This window comes from Lutjanus erythropterus, chromosome 13 (genome assembly GCF_056507025.1).
Source record: "Lutjanus erythropterus isolate fLutEry1 chromosome 13, fLutEry1.hap2, whole genome shotgun sequence".
Taxonomy (NCBI): Eukaryota; Metazoa; Chordata; class Actinopteri; order Lutjaniformes; family Lutjanidae; genus Lutjanus; species Lutjanus erythropterus.
Window position 1 is genome coordinate 27,287,908 of NC_139329.1, and position 18,925 is coordinate 27,306,832.

At 38.8% G+C, this 18,925-nt stretch overlaps 1 protein-coding gene and 1 long non-coding RNA gene across 3 annotated transcripts; one reads left to right on the forward strand and one right to left on the reverse strand.

Annotated features, from left to right (window-relative positions):
* Positions 1–4,079: 4,079 nt before the first annotated feature.
* On the reverse strand, positions 4,080–8,858 carry LOC146316746 (uncharacterized). The gene is made up of 3 exons (XR_014771804.1): positions 8,501–8,858; positions 8,333–8,413; positions 4,080–4,684 (listed from the first exon to the last, which is right to left on the reverse strand). It is a non-coding gene; the product is annotated as an uncharacterized LOC146316746 (long non-coding RNA).
* Positions 8,859–10,160: 1,302 nt separating this feature from the next.
* nr2f2 (nuclear receptor subfamily 2, group F, member 2) lies at positions 10,161–17,573 on the forward strand. 2 transcript variants are annotated; one of them, XM_084735154.1, is made up of 3 exons: positions 10,161–11,419; positions 12,424–12,969; positions 15,066–17,573. In XM_084735154.1, exons 1-3 carry the CDS (start codon positions 10,969–10,971, stop codon positions 15,338–15,340), a joined length of 1,272 nt encoding a protein of 423 aa, XP_084591280.1. In that variant the 5' UTR covers positions 10,161–10,968; the 3' UTR covers positions 15,341–17,573. The 2 variants fall into 2 exon arrangements, with proteins under 2 accessions (XP_084591280.1, XP_084591281.1); XM_084735155.1 differs by having other exon boundaries at positions 10,165–11,419; positions 12,442–12,969.
* Positions 17,574–18,925: the final 1,352 nt, after the last annotated feature.

The window sequence follows — 18,925 nt, forward strand, 5'->3', positions numbered from 1 at the left end:
GTCATATCATGGTAAACTGTGGAGAAACCCAACTGTTGTTGCAGGGCGTAGTGCAATACACATATCTAGAGTATCAACGTAACTACCACTAAATTACACTAAATGGACAAACTATTAAGGTTGTCTAGTCTTTTCATGTACGTCCTTAATGAGGTATATCCAGATAAAAACATCATTTATTTCCTGATTAAATCACAAAAGAGGGCACTTTTAGATAAGGTGAGGCAGGATTGAAATGGAGTGTAAAAAGGGGAGGTGGGGGGGGGGGGAGTCTGGTAGTGGCTTCAGTTCAATATTGTGATGATTTCCTGCTGCTCACTATGTACCCACCACCTCAGTATCAGTACACCGCTGCCCCGAGCCTTTCTTTACCCAATTAATAATTTAATGGCCACCAACTGAAGGTTTATGTTTTTTTCCCTCTGATATTCTTCCTTAGCAAGCCAGATGAGGCCTCTCAACTTCAGACAACAACACAAGACATGTGTGGGCACCTATTTCTGACGCTTCTGCCCAAGAGCACACACTCCTGTGCCAGCTGTTGTCATGGAAATTACACCAGTTTATAACATTTGTTCTTAATACAAATCATCCTGTAGCTCTTCTCTTGCGAGTGTTTACACTTTGCTAATAAGTTCATTTTTGTTCTTTGCTTTAATGCCTCCCAGTTTCTCTGTGCCAGATGCTATGGCTGTATGGACAGCGACCACCATTGTTGTTTACGGCTCTGTTTCACCTGTCGATTGATCCACACACAGATGTAACTCTTTGAATGTGATTCATGAAAGCTGATTCAGTGTGGGTTCACCACATTGTTAATCTCCTTGAATGTCAAAGACCTGTCTTTTAAGTTTGCCTTTCATGCTTTATTACTGTTTGTGCAGTACCTGTTGAACAATGGATTATAAAAATATTTTCAAGGCAGGAAAAAAAAAGTATGTATATATATATATATATATATATATATATATATATATATATATATATATATATACATATATATGTCTACATATGTATGCTATTGTGCAAAGTCTTAATGCAGTATGGAACATGACTGTGCTGTATGAGTAGTTTATTGCTATTTAAATCCCAGATAAACAGTGTAAGTTGAACTGATGCTGTGTATAACCACAGGTAAAAATGACAGGTTTAGATTTACTAAACTATTTTTATTTTCACTTTGCATTTGCAGCCATGCTGCTAACAAGCACTGTGTCAAGTATCTGAGGTCCCTGCACCATCATAGATCATTACAACCTACAGCCTCATTCAAACTCTGATAATTTAGTCCATGACTTGTAGGGTTGAGTAGCCATCTTGGAAGAAAATCATGTCTTAAGTTATATCTAATTTTTAATTTTCATGCTGTTGTTTCTGTTATAATATCTCCCACACAGTTTCTTAAGTGACAAATGGAGAATGCAAACAAACATGATCAGGTGTTTTATTTTGTAGTTGTAACATGAGCAGAGCTGATTACACCTCCTGTTAATGTCTTTACATTTTAACGTAAATCATCCGTGGACCCCTTATTGATGGAAACCGAGTGTGTGTGTGTGGCTGCTCTAAGCGGTGATGTCACCAGGCTGTGAAGTAGAGCGTCAGAGATAATTAATTAGAGTTTCACTTTGTGGACGCAACAGAAAACATTTACCTGGATCTGTGCTTTTCAGTCTTTGTCACATTACAGTGGTGCAGCTTTTATTTTGACAGTTTACATTCAGAAAATACACATTTATCTGTAGGCAACCATTGTGCTACTGTACAGAAAATACATATGTCTGCAACTTCATGACACCATAAGGAGTGAGCCCATCGAACTGTCCTGATTTGTCCTAACACACATTAATAATATTTTCAGGTACTGAAATTTGGTATTATTCTGGCAGAATAGTGAGATATTTATTGTTTCATGTCTAAATACAGTTTAGAAATCTTATAATTATATAAGAATATAATATTATAATATATAATATTATGTAATTATAATAATATTAGAATATGATTAAAGTGAGTTGTTTTTTTTTTATATTTTATTTTTTGTCCTCCTCAAATACTGTAGTGTTTACAAAGTGAGGTTAAATGATATAAGAACTAGGGATGCATCTGAATCTGAATAGGTTATTCGAGAAAGCACAAATAATGCGATGGAAATCCTTTTATCTGAAGTTGGTCATCCTTATTTGGAAAAAGTCATTCCATGATTAGTTCAGCATAATTTAAAAAAAGGTTGCATCTACCTTAATCAGTCACCAATTTAATGGACCAAGATTATTGAAATGAATTGTATTTTATACTCTTGTATATTTGTACAGTTTCTATTTATCATGCAAAATTTTTTCGTTATCCCCCAGCTGAAGGGAAGGTGGTGGCAGGGTTCAGACAGTTCATAAAACTTAACCAGTATCAAATAATTTTGATGAAAATAAAACATTTGTCCAATTTAACCTGGTTCTGGTATAAACCACTTCCACATCTGGTCTCCTATCCAAACACAAATACAAAGACCTAATTTTGTTGGCTGAACAGATAAAGATATAAATAATAACGTCTCTGTGCACTTCTAATAAGATCTACCATTTAAGTTGTCCATTAGAGCTTATAAAGCAAGTAATGTCACTTAACTTAAAAAAACTAAGTAAACTTAAGCTAAACTTATAAACGAAACCCCAGTGAAATATGACACACCACACTGACAAAAGTTTTATAATGATTGACTTACTGACCATGGCAGTTACATGGTAGTACAAACAAATAGTGTTCACTCCTTTGTTTTTCAGAGCACAATAAGTCATGTCTGTCTGTAACCTCTGGGCACTATCACATGTCCACAAATCCCCCCTCCATTTATTGTCAGTGGAGCAAGTCTAAGATTTGACTCTGATGACATCATCCAGGGAGTATTGGCTCTCATGTTGTGAGCTGTAGACGCTGCTTCTGCATGTCCTCATATGATGATATAAAAGATAACGTAACCAGGATCATGTGAATAAATTACTTTTTTTTTTTTGTTGTTGTTTTTTTTAATAGCTTTTCACCTTGGGGTCATTGTCACACCAAGAAAATCTTCTCTTTCTCATTCAGAGTCTTCATTGCTCTGAGGGTCTTACCAAATCCCATTCACATCCCATTTGCTTTTTATTCCCTCCATCAGTTCACAAGGACCATTGATCACATGCGGATTTGTGTGATTGAAAAACCTCAAATGGCAGTATTTGCTACAATGCAATATGTTCCATTCACAAATGTTGAATCAGTACCTGTGGAAGTAGAGATGTAGTTAACATCGTCAATATTCATGGGCTGCTGGTTTTGTTCATAGTTATAAAATTTATGTCTGCAGCGCTTTCACAGAGAAAGGCTTTCTCATGTTAAAAACAGTGCTTATTTCTCATCCTGCGTCTTTAGGCTTGGAATTGGTAAAAGTGCCTCATGTGATGCGTTACTGTTGTTTATTTTAGTCTCAAATACAGTTTTACTTTAATTTCAGGAAACATGAGGACTGTACTTGTAAATTGTGAAAATTACACCACAGAAAAATGCTATCATTATACAATTTAGAGACTGTTGTAAGACTTGCAGTGCCCATGTACGTTTGCTTTTCGTCCACTGAATGTTTTACATATATCCCGCAGAAGCAGTGAAGCGTGATTTAGCTTTATTGAACAAGACACAGGAAGCTGCAGTTTCACTGTTTTCAACCCATCATTATAGACTTTAAAATCATGTCTCATACAGTTAAAACAATGGGAAAAGTAGAAAAAAGCAAGCTTTATTTTCACATTTTCTGTATAAATGTCATGGTTAAGCTGCACAGCATCAGGTAGTGTGTAAAGAAAATCAGTTAAAACACAGCTCGTATGATATCTTAAAACTTTATTTGTCATAGATGTCGCAGGTGTAACAATGCAAATTGCAATTATACACAGCACTATTTATTTTGAATAGTAACACTTCAAACAGTAATTCTTTATTGGTCGTCTCATAATTGAACATTGAACCCAAGAAAATTGTTTCTAAAATGTCCAAATCTTCAAGAAGAAACTCTGCAGTGGCTGCAAGTGTGTTCTCCTTACATGAAAATCACAAAACCTAGAGAGAAGAGAAGGTTTTCACATGACAATATCAGTTTGACATAATTGGTAAATCTAATGATAACGAGACATTAATGATCACTGTAGGACGTACGGCTGCCATTTTAACTAATAAATGGTTATAGCTGAAATTTGAGAGAATAAACCATACACTTCGACATTAAATAGCTGTAATAGAAAGCTGAAGTAAGCCTCTTCTACATCCGCTTGTGTAATTTATCCATCTCCCACACTGCTACCACATTACACCTTCAGTTACAGTAATTCAATACACTGTCTGCTGCCTTTGGGGCCACATATGAACCATGTCTGGGCTCAGGACTGAGTGCTGCCACAGCTTTCTCTCTTGTGTCTTCTTCTCCCAAACTTTTTCACTGTCTGAGTACATGAAGGGAAAAAAAAAGTGTGAGGCGAGCGGACTGCCCACTCTCCCTCTTTAAAAAGAAAAGGGAGGGTAGGTCACACTCAAAGAGACACATCTCACAAGTGGCCCGGTACAACCGCAGTCTTGTATTGCCGGTCGCTGTGCAGCTCCACTGGGACAGATGGGGTTTAAGCTGCTTTGCCGAAGGGTACTTCAGCAGTAGTTCCTGAGGGTTAGAGAGCACTTATCACACAATTCCCCTACCCAGACTTTCCCAGCGAGTCCTTAGAGTTAAACCATTGACCTTCTGGTCACTGCTGCTACAATGCTGCTGCCTCGAGCAACTGTCACGTATATGATCCATCTATGCAGCGTTTAGCAGCCAAAACAACACATCATTTCTCATTTCTCATATCATCTCTCCTTTCTACAGTTTTGATCACTTTAACAGCCGTGATTCAAACAACCAGCATTTACAAATACATTAAGAGCATGCTGGCAGTCAGCCTAAAGAGTGATCATTGAGACAAATTGATCCCTATCTGTTTAAATTGGCACTATAATCTATCATTGGCAAATTGAACACAGTGAGCTATCTGGGATCTATTGCCTTTTTAGATAGCGGCCCTTGGGGCACGCAGACAGAGAGAAAGTGATCTACACCGCTGAATGAACTCTTTATAAAATGGTCTCAACCAGGACACGTATGTCTGCTTACATGAAAGCACACATTCCCAAAAAAAAAGGTGATTATTATACACCTTCCTCTCACTATGTATAGTCGATACATGCCTGTATTTGCATGCATACAATCAAGTTGCTTACACATTTACCCCATATTTATCATACAGCAGTGTTCATTTTTTGTGTAATCACATATTATTAAGAAGCCAAAAAGACAGAAATGTAATTTAAAGGACGAGTCATACTTTTATCATTAAAGTCTGTAAAAACCGTGCTTAATAGTGAATCACGAAGAAAGTGAGGCAAATGAAAAGAAACTATATAGAATATGCACACAGATGAAAGCCTTATGTAGAAAAAAATCATTTTATGTCCACACAATTATAAAATCTTTTATATCATAAAAATTTAAATATTAAAATATCCTCATAAAAGGAGATTTTGATTATTATGTTTTGCTTATATCTCTCTGTGATTATCTTTGAGTCTACGGTAACTTGAAACTTTAATTATGTTTTGTCAGCATATATTCTTTACCTTAATGAAGCCAAATGTACATGCAGACGTTTGACTAATTGGTCTATTTTTTTTTTTTCTTCACTTTTTTCATCTTTGCACATATAGCAACATCTCAACAGCACAAGCTAAAAAGATATAAGAGATAAAACCTTTACTGGAGGGTACTGATTAATATTATGCAATGCAGATAAAAATGGATGACATGAGGGGCATGAACACCATCAATCAAGTGTTCTCTATCAAACAGGAAAAAACAATTTATGATTTTTTTGAAGAGAGTTTAGAATATTTAAAGTATGCTGAAAATGATTCATTTCATACAATAATCAGTTGGAACCTGTTGCCTATTAACAAGTGTTCTGTGATCTTTAATTAATTTACCTATTTTTCATATTTTATGTTAATTTAAATGAAGTCAGTTGTCAAAAAGTTTCTCTTTGTGGTGTATTTTTTTAAGTGGGACAATTTAGTTTCTGTCCTGATCTCACAGTCATCTAATTCAATCAGACTCTTGAAGTTCATTAGCCTGGTTAACATTTGCTCCTGCGCGGGTCTTGAAGGGTTAATCTGGCCGGGAACTTGGAGACCTCCGGGTCAGTATCCCCTCTATCTGCATGAAGGACTTGGTGAAGGGAGAGATAAGATGAAAGTCGACTTTTATTCCAGTTTTGACTCTTTACACAAGTGTGACAGGGTTTTTTTTGTGTGTGTGTGCCGTGAGACCTTTTTAAAGATGATCTATCTCAAAGAATTTAATAAAAAAAGTCAGATTAATATGCAAGAAATATTTAACCTAATTCACGCTGATAGATGGTTAGTTTTATTCTACAATCTGTTGAATTTACCCTGTTCTGAGCAATGCGCGCCTGTTAGCATATAAGAAGAATTACCAGTCGCAGTGAACGTGTTAGTTTAACCTGATACATGAGTGAGAGCGTTTTCTTTGCACGCCCGTAAATCTCAACTATTATCTACTCACTATCGATTAATTTAACTGCACTTATCCCAATCAGCACATCTCCACTCCTGTGTTCCAGAGGCGTGTGCTTTGTTTTACTAACAATAATAAAGTGATTTAGTCCTTTCTCCCAGCCGGAGCATGGGAAATCGTTAAAGATCCAGCTATTTGTGTGTGATCAGTAAATATTTAGTGCAGGCGACATCCTCTGTCTCGTCTTAATCGATACTGGTCCCGTTGGGCAGCGCTATTGTTGTGTGCATGCAGGCTTGCTGAGCATATAGTGCTTTTATCCTCTGCTTGAAGGGAGAACAAGTACTAATCACACAGAGGAAACTTTTAAACCCGCGAAATAAAAACTGCAGCACAAGACTTTCGGGGGGTTTAATAGCAAATCAATTATGTTGGTGTGGAAATGTTTATGCGTGGAAAAAAGGTGCTCAATTTCTCGAGCCAGTATAGATTTACGCAAGGTTAATTGAGGCTATTATCATTCCTTATATAGACCTTTTTATTCACAGCATAATGTATAATTAATAGAGGTGTTGCTGAAAAATAATATATATATATTTATATTATTGTTTATTTAGACTCTCACATCTTTATTATATTATAGAATTATAAATTCATATTGTAATTATTACTATATTAATATTAATATTAATTGTAATATTAATACATTATTAATGACAGTAGTAATAATAATAATAATAATAATAATAATAATAATAATAATCTCAATAAGGATTGTTGTTTTATAGGATCCAGTTAATCATACTGGATGTTTGCAATAAAAATACAATTTTGGCATTTTTAATTAATTACAGCTCTAGTCACAGGTCATATTACGTCTTTACTTCATGTCTCTATATAATTTGTAATATGCAGAAACTCATAATGCATGCTCGCCATACTGAAAGACAGGTGTCTGTTCTGACTTCGCCCCCTCCCTCTCTCCTCAATAGCCCACACAAAGCAGCGGCGTACAAGCGCGTTTTGGCCATATTACTGTAGGAGAGAAAAGGCGCACAGGATCTCTCTGCTTGCTGTAAAGCCTCCTTATCGTTTCCACAGGCAGTCAAATGATCATTCTGCTCGGACGACAACGTCAACTTATATTTCCAAATTTCTCGCTCAACAACACATAACGTGTATCAGTTTGTTTGCTTGCTTCGGCTCTCCAAAGTTTTTGCATGATCAGACATTGCAATTTTCCAATAAACAGCGTGCTGCTGCTTTTTTTTGTGTTTGATCCCGTCTGTTGGAGAGGACTCTTTGCCAGTTTCAATCTGAGCACTGTGTCGAAAAAGAGAGAAGACTAAATATATTCTGAATAAGAGAGAAGATGCATCCCGCTACGGACGAATCAGCAGCATATGCATTTGGTAGGTTTGTTACTACAAGAATACAACCTCCTGCCTCACTCTCTCTATCAAATCACTTTATGAATGGGTATTTGCAAACTACTTATTGTGGTCATCATATAAATTAGCACTTGGATAATAAGCGAATATGACTGACAGAGTCGCGTATTGAATGCGCACTAGAAATATCGTATACGTTAGTATGTGCCCTGTCTGCAGCAGTACATGTATTTTATTACAGCAGATAAGCCTGTCCGCTTATTTAGATAATATTTAATCTAGAGCAGAAGAATAAAGCGTTGCTACTTTGCCGATTTATCCTAATAAAGTGTGCAAAATGTATACTTACCATTTGAAGCAAAGCTGGATCCTCGTTAAGTGGATACCTTGCGGTGTATTTTTATTTACAGACTCTCCATGTTCGCGGGATCTGTAAATAAAACCGACAAAATAGTCATGCAGACAAAATATAATTGGCTAATTTGTTTTAGAATAAAGACATAATTGGTCTAAATACCACCGCTGGGACTGTCTGAAGTGGCAAAAAGTAAATCCAACTTTGGCAACTCTCAAAGCTTTGCCGTCCAAGTCATGTAAAACAGAATTTAAACAAACAGTCATCAGTTTAAAATGGTGCTCGTTAGTTTGGTCGATGCGGGAGACGAGACTGAAGCAGTTTCCGTGTCGGATGGCTCCTCTAAATTGAATCTTATTTGAAGCAAAAACTTCATACGCTAGGGGGCACCCATATACTGTAATACATCCTGGGACAATGCATGCTACTGCTGCTGCTGCTGCTCTCTTTAGACTAACACACAGCTCTGAAGGCTTTAGGTTCATCTGTATGGCTCCGTGAAGTTTCTACCTGCAGTTCAAGTTTGATAGCCTCCGGGCATGAAGTGAATCAGTCTTTACCGCTGTTTAAATACAAGCCTAAAAAATGATTAACCATGTAGGCAGCAGCTCTGAATAACCACTGACCCCGTTTTACATGCACGGCATCCTTCACTCTGTTTGTCATTATCACAAACTGTAGATTATCTTTATTATAGGGCAACATCTGACAGACATTATGAAGTATCTAAATAACCACAAACACGCTTTTTATAGCGTTGTTTATCAGGAAGCGGCTTAACTTTCATCCTAACCTTAATGTGAAGGGCATGGCCTTTAACCTCAAGTGACATTTTTAAATGTAGTCCCTTTTTAAAGCTGTAGCCAGTTCACTTTTTTTGACCACATCAAGGCAACACTCTTGACTTTTGAGACCGATATTTGGCCTTTCCTGGGCCAAATATCTACCTTTGTGGCCAGGGGGATTAGCGGGCTACAGCGGGTGCCCAGATGATGTCAGTAGCCTATCATAACATTTTTATAAGAGGTGTGGATTGTGATGAATGGTACCTGGTGTGATGAGAAGCACTAATAGGTGCATTAGTCTGTGTAAATATAGGAAGTTGGACTTTATGTGGAGAAAATGTGTAAATTCAAATGAGGTGACTTTATTATTGTCTTGTTCACCTGGTGGGTGACCCTGTGTACATATGCAAGGACCAAATAAGTCTTCTCATGCTGTTTTATTTACAGTTTTCATGAATAAAGACGGCAATCTTATTTTAGATATCTGACAGTCAGAATGGCGTATTTTCTCTCATTTGTTTCTTGTGTGTGTTGCTCAAATGTGTCTTTACGTCCACATACCTAAAGGATTAAGATAAGGGCACAATGGATGGACAGTTTTATTGTAATGAGCTCACATCATGTCCAGAAGGTGCACCTTTTGTGTCGGGGACAGAAATCTCTGAATATTTCATCTTGTTGTAGGGCTGTCGGATACAGATACAACTGCAAGGCGATATGACGCAAAGAATTGAGATTTTTGCTTTTTCTTCTTCGTGAAATTGCTAAGGCTTTACCGGGCGTGCATGATGAGAATAGCCTATAGTCTGGGCAAAATAGAGTGACTAGAAATGATTCCTCTTTTTTCCCGAAAATCGTCTCCTTTTAGGACCAAGCGGCCCTCTCGACCTCCATGCTGGCTCTGGCAAGGTACCAAGTAGCACAAGTGCCGACTAGCCAATGGGGTTCAGGGGGAGGTCCCTGAGCTCTGACCAGTCAAACACACTCTCCTTCCTTATATGGCAGCTGATCTCCATGGTAACGTGTGCTAAGTTGCAGCAGTCGTGTCAAAGTTCACTATATAGAGAGCTCAGTGAGCTGATCAGAGAGAAAGCATTCTGCCAGCCCGGCTCCTACCAATCGCAAATCACTTCCTAACCTCCGCCTTTTTAACATATTTGATCACTTTGATTCTCTACTCCTTTTTCCTATTATTTTTCAGTCCACGGAGGAGGTTTGTAGGTTGTGATCTTTGTTTTTTTGTTTTTTGTTTTAGTGCTTTCGCTTTTTTGGGGGGAGAGTTGTCTTCATATTCCAGGCTCTCTCAAAACATTGGCTTCAGCTGCGCGCTTGCTGGCGCTACCTCATAGGAAGAAAAGGAAGAAGACGCATTTTTTTTTACCCAGTTGGTGATTTTCTTCAAGACTTGTGCTGGAACTTGATAGTAGCTGCTACAGTGTGCTCTCACCAATTGTTTTATGCTGCTGCAGGCTCGGTCTCACCAAACCTGCTCCATCATTCACTGACTAGTCCATGCTACCTCGGTTGTTTATTTTAATATTTAGACTACCTTTCCCATTGATGGGTGTACTGGATGGCTGACTGTAAGCGCCCCTGGACTTGGCCTTTAAGCGCAAGGCAGCGACTCAGCTCGCCATCGCATCAGTTTTGAAAACGTGCTTCGCAACGTCTCCAACAGCAATAAATCGACAGTTTTTCGGGAGATCCAGAGTGGATTCAACGTAGGCTAGATTTGACATTTTGTGTGTCCGGCTGTTAAGCACAGTTTACCGCGTTTCCTTGAGACATTCTTCACCGCGACACCAAAACGGCAGACAAAAAGTTTCTTTACGTTGACTGATAGATATGGCAATGGTAGTGTGGAGAGGCTCCCAGGACGATGTGGCTGACACCCAAGGCACCCTTTCCTCGCAAACCCAAGGAGGACTATCTCTTCCCACCCCTCAACCAGGCCAGTTGAATCTGACAGCCTCTCAGGTCGCCCCTCCGACCCCTCAGACTCCGGTCCAAGGACCCCCGAACAACACACAGTCCACGCCGACGAACCAGACGACGCAGCAGTCGGAGAAACAGCCACAGCACATTGAATGTGTGGTCTGTGGGGATAAATCTAGTGGCAAACACTATGGCCAGTTTACTTGCGAGGGGTGCAAAAGCTTCTTCAAACGGAGCGTACGACGGAACCTCACTTACACATGCCGTGCCAACAGGAATTGTCCAATCGACCAGCACCACCGCAATCAGTGTCAGTACTGCCGCCTCAAAAAATGCCTTAAAGTCGGCATGAGACGGGAAGGTATTGGGACTTTTTGTTTTCTTATCCATGTATGTGTTTGTGCGTTTAGAGGCTTTCCAGACATGAAACCCTGTTATGTCGCCCCCATGTAGCCTGTTCTCTCCTCCCGACTGTTCCCTCCAAGGCTGTGCGGCTGGAGCACGCCATGGAGCCGCTCTCTGCTGTGGCTGTAGAGACGGGGCTCGCTGGATCTTCCTTTTAGCGATGCATTATACTCTCCAGCTCCGGCGCTGTAATAATAGCTGTGCATTTCACAAATAAGATCCGAGCCCTGGCCAGGCTGGGGCTATCGAATTTATATTTAGATGAAGCCACGAGCGTAGAGATACATCTGTATTGAATAGATGATACAATATAGCCTTCTGCGCTATTATGGCGAGTATCGAATTAAGAGATAGCGTATTCAGGCTACATCTCCACATCCAGCCATGCAATGTCTTGCTCAGTGTCTCTAAACCTGGACATCAGCTTGAATTGTGCACACAAAGCCTACGTATAAGCGCGAGAATTTATTTGAATATTAATCGAAAAAATAGGCCTGCATGTATGGTAAAGCGAGATGAATTGCTAAGTAGGTTAAGGGTTAAACATGCAAGGTCTCCCTTGCCCTCTTTGTGTTCCTTCACAGCCAGCTCATGTTGCTGTTGCAGAACAACATCATTTTAAAGCTAGACATATGCATGTCGTGTGTAAAACGTGTTTAAAATGCTCCTCTTGTGTTTCAGTACACGGTTTACACTGACTACAGCCTCATTATTAACAATGCAACCTGTCTTATTTGAACTCCCATGTAATAACACAATTCCTGTGTGTGTTTCTGAGTGTGTATGTGTGTGTGTTTTGATATAGCAAACATGCTGTGTGTCATTTATTATCTTACAGTGTAACCTTTGGATTGAGCAGTCAGTTTTTAATGTCTAATATTTGACAGCTGTCTCCCTGCTCAGATTGTCTGTGTTGTGGTTATATGAAGGTTTGTAGAATTCAGGCTTCAATATCTGTAGTTTCTCTTTTTACTGCAGCCGTGCAAAGGGGACGGGTGCCACCCACACAGCCACACCACGGTCAGTTCGCCTTGACAAATGGAGACCCACTGCACTGCCATTCCTACTTATCCGGATATATCTCTCTTCTGTTGAGAGCGGAGCCCTACCCGACGTCCCGGTATGGCAGTCAATGCATGCAGCCCAACAACATAATGGGCATCGAGAACATTTGTGAACTAGCAGCCAGGATGCTCTTCAGCGCCGTGGAGTGGGCCAGGAATATTCCCTTCTTTCCAGACCTTCAAATCACCGACCAGGTGGCTCTGCTGAGGTTGACGTGGAGTGAGTTATTTGTGCTCAACGCCGCGCAGTGCTCCATGCCCCTGCATGTGGCTCCTCTCCTGGCGGCGGCTGGCCTTCACGCCTCCCCCATGTCTGCGGACAGAGTGGTGGCCTTTATGGACCACATTAGGATCTTCCAAGAACAAGTGGAAAAGCTCAAAGCTTTGCACGTTGACTCTGCTGAATATAGCTGCTTAAAGGCAATTGTGCTCTTCACCACAGGTAAGACAATAGACGGGCATACTCCAAGTTCAGCCTGTGTGAATGTCACTAACATGCACACTGACATCAGCTAAATCAACGCTGACCTAAATATATCCACACTGGCTAGAGGTTGTTGCTTGTCTTAGATTAACACACTGCTTAAATGTTCACCTGTGCTGCCTTCATGGTCAAAGGTTTTTTTTGGTAGGCTTTAGGCTCCTAAATTATAAAAACCCACTTGGTTAATGAAGTGATTTATCAGACACACACACACACACAAGGCTAAACTGGAAATCGTGGCATGACCACGCGAGTGATTTTTTTTTAATTAAATTGACAAAACAGAGGAAAGTGCAGCCTAGCTAACTGAAACATCACAACATAATCTCGAGTTAAATATTACTGATAACTTAACAATAATTGTCTTAAGCGTCATAAGATCTAGCTGTTAATACACTTTTGGAGAATCCAATAGCTTGCAGATGAATTGCTACACTTTGATTTTTTTTTTTTTTTCCTGTTTCCGCCATTTATCAATGTGTGTATACCCCACGTCTTGTTTGTAGGGGATGACAGATATAAATGATGTCAGGCTCCGAGGGGGAGGGGAATAGAAAAAGAAAGACAAGCCTAATGTCCCATTTGCACACAGTAAAAGCAAAGCGCAGGTTTCAGCGCTCGCTTGTCATTTTGGGGGACAGACACGTCCGAGGAAAAAGCATGCAGAAGCCATACACACCCTGTAATAGAAAATATGTCAGTACCTAACAGTATTGTGTGTATTGAGCAGTGACAGGAGTGGCGGCTTTAGTTTTTATTTGCAGAAATATTCTGTGCGCCTGGTAGGACTCAAGGCGTCTCTGGACCTGCTCCAGAACTAGGTCATGACCCAAACCTCCCTGCTATTTTGTTACATTAGCTACACCATTAGAAGGGAAAATAATAATAAAAATATTACGCGTTGAAGAAAATTACAAGGTTTCACTGTAGAGTTAATGCATGTCTTTGATATGATATCATACCTGCGAGCCATCAGCCTCTGTATTTCATTTAGCTCGACTAGCCCACTATTGTTTTCGTGGTGCCTTGTTAGCCTATTATATATATAAAAAAGAAATCATATTTCAGGTCATTGAATTTTATTATTAAGCCTTTATGGAACCACGATGGCTTAATTTGTCCTCTCCATACCTGTGTCCTGGAGGCTCGAACATGAGCTGTGTGTTTTAGCTTGAATGACACGCCTTTGCTACTTTGGTGGTTTAGTTGTTGTCATGCATAAACTTTACAAACTTAACCAATGCGCGTACAAGCGTTTTTGGCACATAATCAGCTGCCGCCCACATGCAGCAGCATAGATAGTGATTATGCGTCTCTGGTAGTATAGTATGACGGCAACTCCGTAGGCTATGGGCCCTTTTTTCCGAGCTAAATCTCTGCTCACTAAAGGTCAGTAGGTCTCCCTGTCTTTCCCTCTCTCGCCCTCCCCCTCCTCCTCTCTTCCTCGCCTCTCTGCCTCTGACTGTGAAAGACAGGCCCATCTAAAACACAGTCTTTAGCTATGAATATGCTTAATTATTCAGCTCACTTTTAAGTGGCTTTATCGAGGGAAATAACCGAGTTACAACAGCGATAAAAAATGAGGAACACAGAATTATGATTTTCATGCTTGTTGATTGTGGCAAATTAAAGAGTTCAAGTGTTTATTTTATTTTATTTTTTTATATTCATGTATTTTTGGTAATAAATTATAATTTACATGTTAAAGAAATAGAAGTTGAAATTACAGTGTAGAGCTATATATTTTTTTATCCGTGGTTTGGTAATTATTCGCCTATAGCGTAATGTTATTATTATTAAATAATTATCATACACTGAAAAATATATGTACCAGTTATTTATGAAAACAAGCCTCAAGACAAATAAACCCCACTTTTATATATAATGGGATAAGAATAATTTCCTAAAATAATGGATTTTTTCTAAATATGACAGGCTATCAATTTTCGCCAGTATATATATCACCACAGTGGGGAGAAAAAAAAAACTCCTAGTGAGAGAAGCACTTTAGGTTACACTTTATTAATGTTTATTTGCTTTCCCTCCCCTCTCAGATGCTTGTGGCCTCTCAGATGTGGCCCATGTGGAAAGTTTGCAGGAGAAGTCCCAGTGCGCCCTGGAGGAATATGTCCGGAGCCAGTATCCCAACCAGCCAACACGGTTTGGGAAGTTGTTACTCCGCTTGCCTTCCCTCCGCACAGTCTCTTCCTCGGTCATAGAACAGTTATTTTTCGTCCGATTGGTAGGTAAAACCCCAATTGAAACTCTCATCAGGGATATGTTGCTTTCGGGGAGCAGTTTTAACTGGCCTTACATGTCAATTCAGTAAACCAAGAAGGAGACGAACAAACAAAAGGTGGGGTTGGGGGGCTGCGAGACTACAATGATTATAGCTGCTTTTGTGGAAGGAATAAAAAACCAACCGGCTGTTACACGGGGCTGGCTTTCATGAAGAAAGACATTGACGTAAATGACTGTGAATCCCCCCCCTCCCCACTACTCCAAAAAAAATTGAGACATCCACTGAACTTTCAAAATGGCAGATACAAGCTCCCAGTGTTCATGCAGAACAACCTGCTTCGATTCATTTTTTTTAATGAAAGAAGAAAATGAGGAAAAAAAAGGAAAGGGGATTTCTGTTGATCCTTATGAGGAAAATTTAAGTATTAAGTGCATTTAAAAATGATAATTTGGGTAAAAAGAAAAAAAAACTGGAGAAAGGGAAAATACGAAACGTGAATTTTCTTTTTTCTCAAATGACTTGTCCTGTGTCCATGTATAGCTGTGTTTTGTACTTTCTTTGTTCCTCCTTTCTGGTTCCAAACCGGCCTATGTGATTTCTGTAGTACAGGTGGTGTTATTTTCTAAGACAATGATTTATTTTGAAAAAGGTGAAATAATGTTTAAAAAAAAGTTCTAAAAAGAATTAAAACCACAGCAATAGGAGTATAGGCTTATAATTTAGGCTTAATGCTGCAAGCGCACTTATATTCTTTAGGATGACCAATACCATCTGGGGAAAAAGGGAGGTTTTTAAGAGTTCATGTTCAACTTTATGACCCAGCGCAAACATTTTTGCTCGTTATTATTATGAAGTTACGGGATCCACGTTGTTTTTTCCAAATTATTTGCCGAAAAGTCTTCCCCATTTCATCCACCTCTGAATGAATATTTGGCACCAGTTCCCCCAATTGGACACAATTTTAAAAAAGAAAGAAAGAAAGAAAGAAAAAAAAAAAGAAATCCTACAAGTTGCCTGAACCTGCTGTTGTATTTGAGGCAGGTCGCTCTAAATGCGTAATATGTGCATTTAAGGGCGTTCGCAGTGGCTCAAACTGCACTGAAAGCATAACTGACTTGTTAAAAATTTTTTGGGAGAGGTCAAGGGTCATTAAAGTTTGAAGCCTAGCCAGAGTAGTGTTTAATAGCAGTATTATTAAAGCGTCCCTGAAATGTCACCCTTTATTCACTTCAAGCATTAAGTGCCTGACAAGCATGATGTGATTTCTTATCAAAACGTTGTTAAAGTAGGCCTACAGCATTTTGGGGGAACACAATTTGAAACTTCAGTCGTGTGTTTCACTTGAAAAACACAGATTAGAGGCAGTATTCTTGTAAATATAGGTCAATTCATTTCAACGAGTTTTTCCTTTATACAAAGTATATGTGATTAAGAAAAATCTGTGGTTGCCATTTTTTTTCTCGGTAATACAACGTCTTCAAAATTGAGTGGCAGACTTAGCTAGTAGCACTGAAAGTTATGTTTTTAATGTATATACATATTACTACAAAATGTTTTCTTTTTCATGTATATTTAGACTGTGAATGCATGGCCACAGGTCGCTAACCTATTTTACCTTTGATATATAAATGTAAATGTTTTCTCTCTCTCTTTTTTGACTGTATAGATATAATCTGTGCATTCAGTACACTAGCCCTTGTATTTAAAGAAACAAAAAAGAAAAAGAAAAGAAACGACGTTCATTATTAGGCTACAGACTTAAACAGGGTGAGCAGGTTTGGAAAAGGAGTTGATATTTTAACTTTAGTGTTATTGCTCCTTTTTGGTCTTTGACAGGTGCCGTGGGTGTGCGTGTGTGTGTGAGCGTGTGCGCGTGTGTGGGAACGTGTGTGTGTGTGCGCGCGTGTGTGTATTTGGAAGCTAGCAATTTTGTCCTTGTTTTGAGGCTTTTCTTCAACACACACAAAAACACCATGTTGTGGTTGAATTAAAAGGGATCACTGATTGAACACTGATCTTTGGCTGTTCGTAGCCACATATGGACCAGAGAATGATACATGATTGTAATTATGAACAGTTTAAACTGACCCACGTTTTTATATAAATATATAAAAATATATGACTGCAGGGTATTGATAACGTATAGATACTTTTTTTATGATTATTATTATTATTAATTGCAAGTGATATATGTGAGTGTGTGTGAAAGTTTATAGTTGAACACAATTCTTGTTTGTTTGTGTTAGCTTATTGTAAACAAGCATTCTGCTGTAAATTTGTTCTTGGTATTAAATTATAATTTATGAATTTGAAAACACAAGTTTTTCCATGTTTTTTTTTTACTTCCCACACATACATACGTGTGAACTTTGTGCGTGTGTGTGTGTGTGCGCGCGTGTGGTGTGTGTGGTCGGTTGGAGGGGTGAGGAAGGGGGTGGAGGGGGGTACTGGAGTCAATTTGCTGTGGCAGGATGTTGCCCTTTTGCCCCATGAAAGTGATTAATGAATTACAAAATAATTAATCAATCAGCCAACAGGCCGGCTCAACGCCTTCACTTTTTTTGCTACAAGGTTAAGATTTTTATTTATTTATTTTTTTATATAAAAGTGCCGATCAGTATTTTTACTGCACTGTTTGGAAAATAATGGATTGGAGGTTGGTGTCTGTTAAACTTGAGAAATAGGATACGACAGTTATATTAAGGGATTTTAAACATTTTATAACAGCAGACCCCCCTTTTATACGCGGAACATGGACCGTATAGTGGAGAAATACCCAACTCAGCTTCTCCACCGCTTTATTTGCGGAAGAGTTTCACCTTTGGACGCTCACATAAATATTAATGGGATGAATTCATACAGTATACATAATAAATATAGCATTCAAATATTCTAAATAATAATACAGCTATATTAAAATGGAAAAAAAAAGTTTAAATATTTTTTTCACTTGCAGTTACTGTCTATATTGATATAATTGGCTGTTTTTTGCGTTATTATGCACTATTTTTTTATTTCCAACTGCATCTCTGGGCTTTATTATCGCTACTGGAGGTTTCTGCACGGTACATTTTAACTTTTTATCTTTTTTTTTAATAAATGTGTGACTATCCAAGAAGTGGATGTGTTGGGTTTAAATGCCAATTATTCACGCGTGTTATTGTGCTGCTATAAACCTTTGGCCTATCAGTAATTATTAGTAGTATTGGCTTAGTTGAGAGTTAGGCCTGAAATAGAATTAGCCTTGTTGTATAGAGGCTTAATCAGGATGGGTTTGGAAGCCAACTTCACCACAGTTTCTGCTCCTGCTGCTGCTGTTGCTGCTGCTGCTGGTGTGTGTGTTTGTGTGTGAGTGAGTGTGTGGTTTTGTTGCTGTTGATAATGATGAAAATGATGATTATGATGTGATGCTGATGGTCTTTCATCCTCGGCTTCGTGCTGAAAGCGCTATTTATCCATACAGTGATGCTTTCACTGCTTGTCCAACCAAACTGTCTCTGAGGTATATCACACTGTGGCCCCACATTGATAATTAAGGGTGGACATCACACCACACAACACCACCACCAGTGAGCCAATATGATTTCATTGCACCATGTATTTACAGTACAACCATAAAAGCAAAAAAAAAAAAAAAAAAAAAAAAAACCTTCAAAGTAAGAGCACACTGAG

Coding starts and splice junctions, on each gene's coding strand:
- nr2f2 (XM_084735154.1), top strand. CDS start 10,969: ATGGCAATGGTAGTGTGGAGAGGCTCCCAGGACGATGTGGCTGACACC. Junction 11,420..12,423: donor AGTCGGCATGAGACGGGAAG/GTATTGGGACTT, acceptor CAATATCTGTAG/TTTCTCTTTTTACTGCAGCC. Junction 12,970..15,065: donor AATTGTGCTCTTCACCACAG/GTAAGACAATAG, acceptor CTCCCCTCTCAG/ATGCTTGTGGCCTCTCAGAT.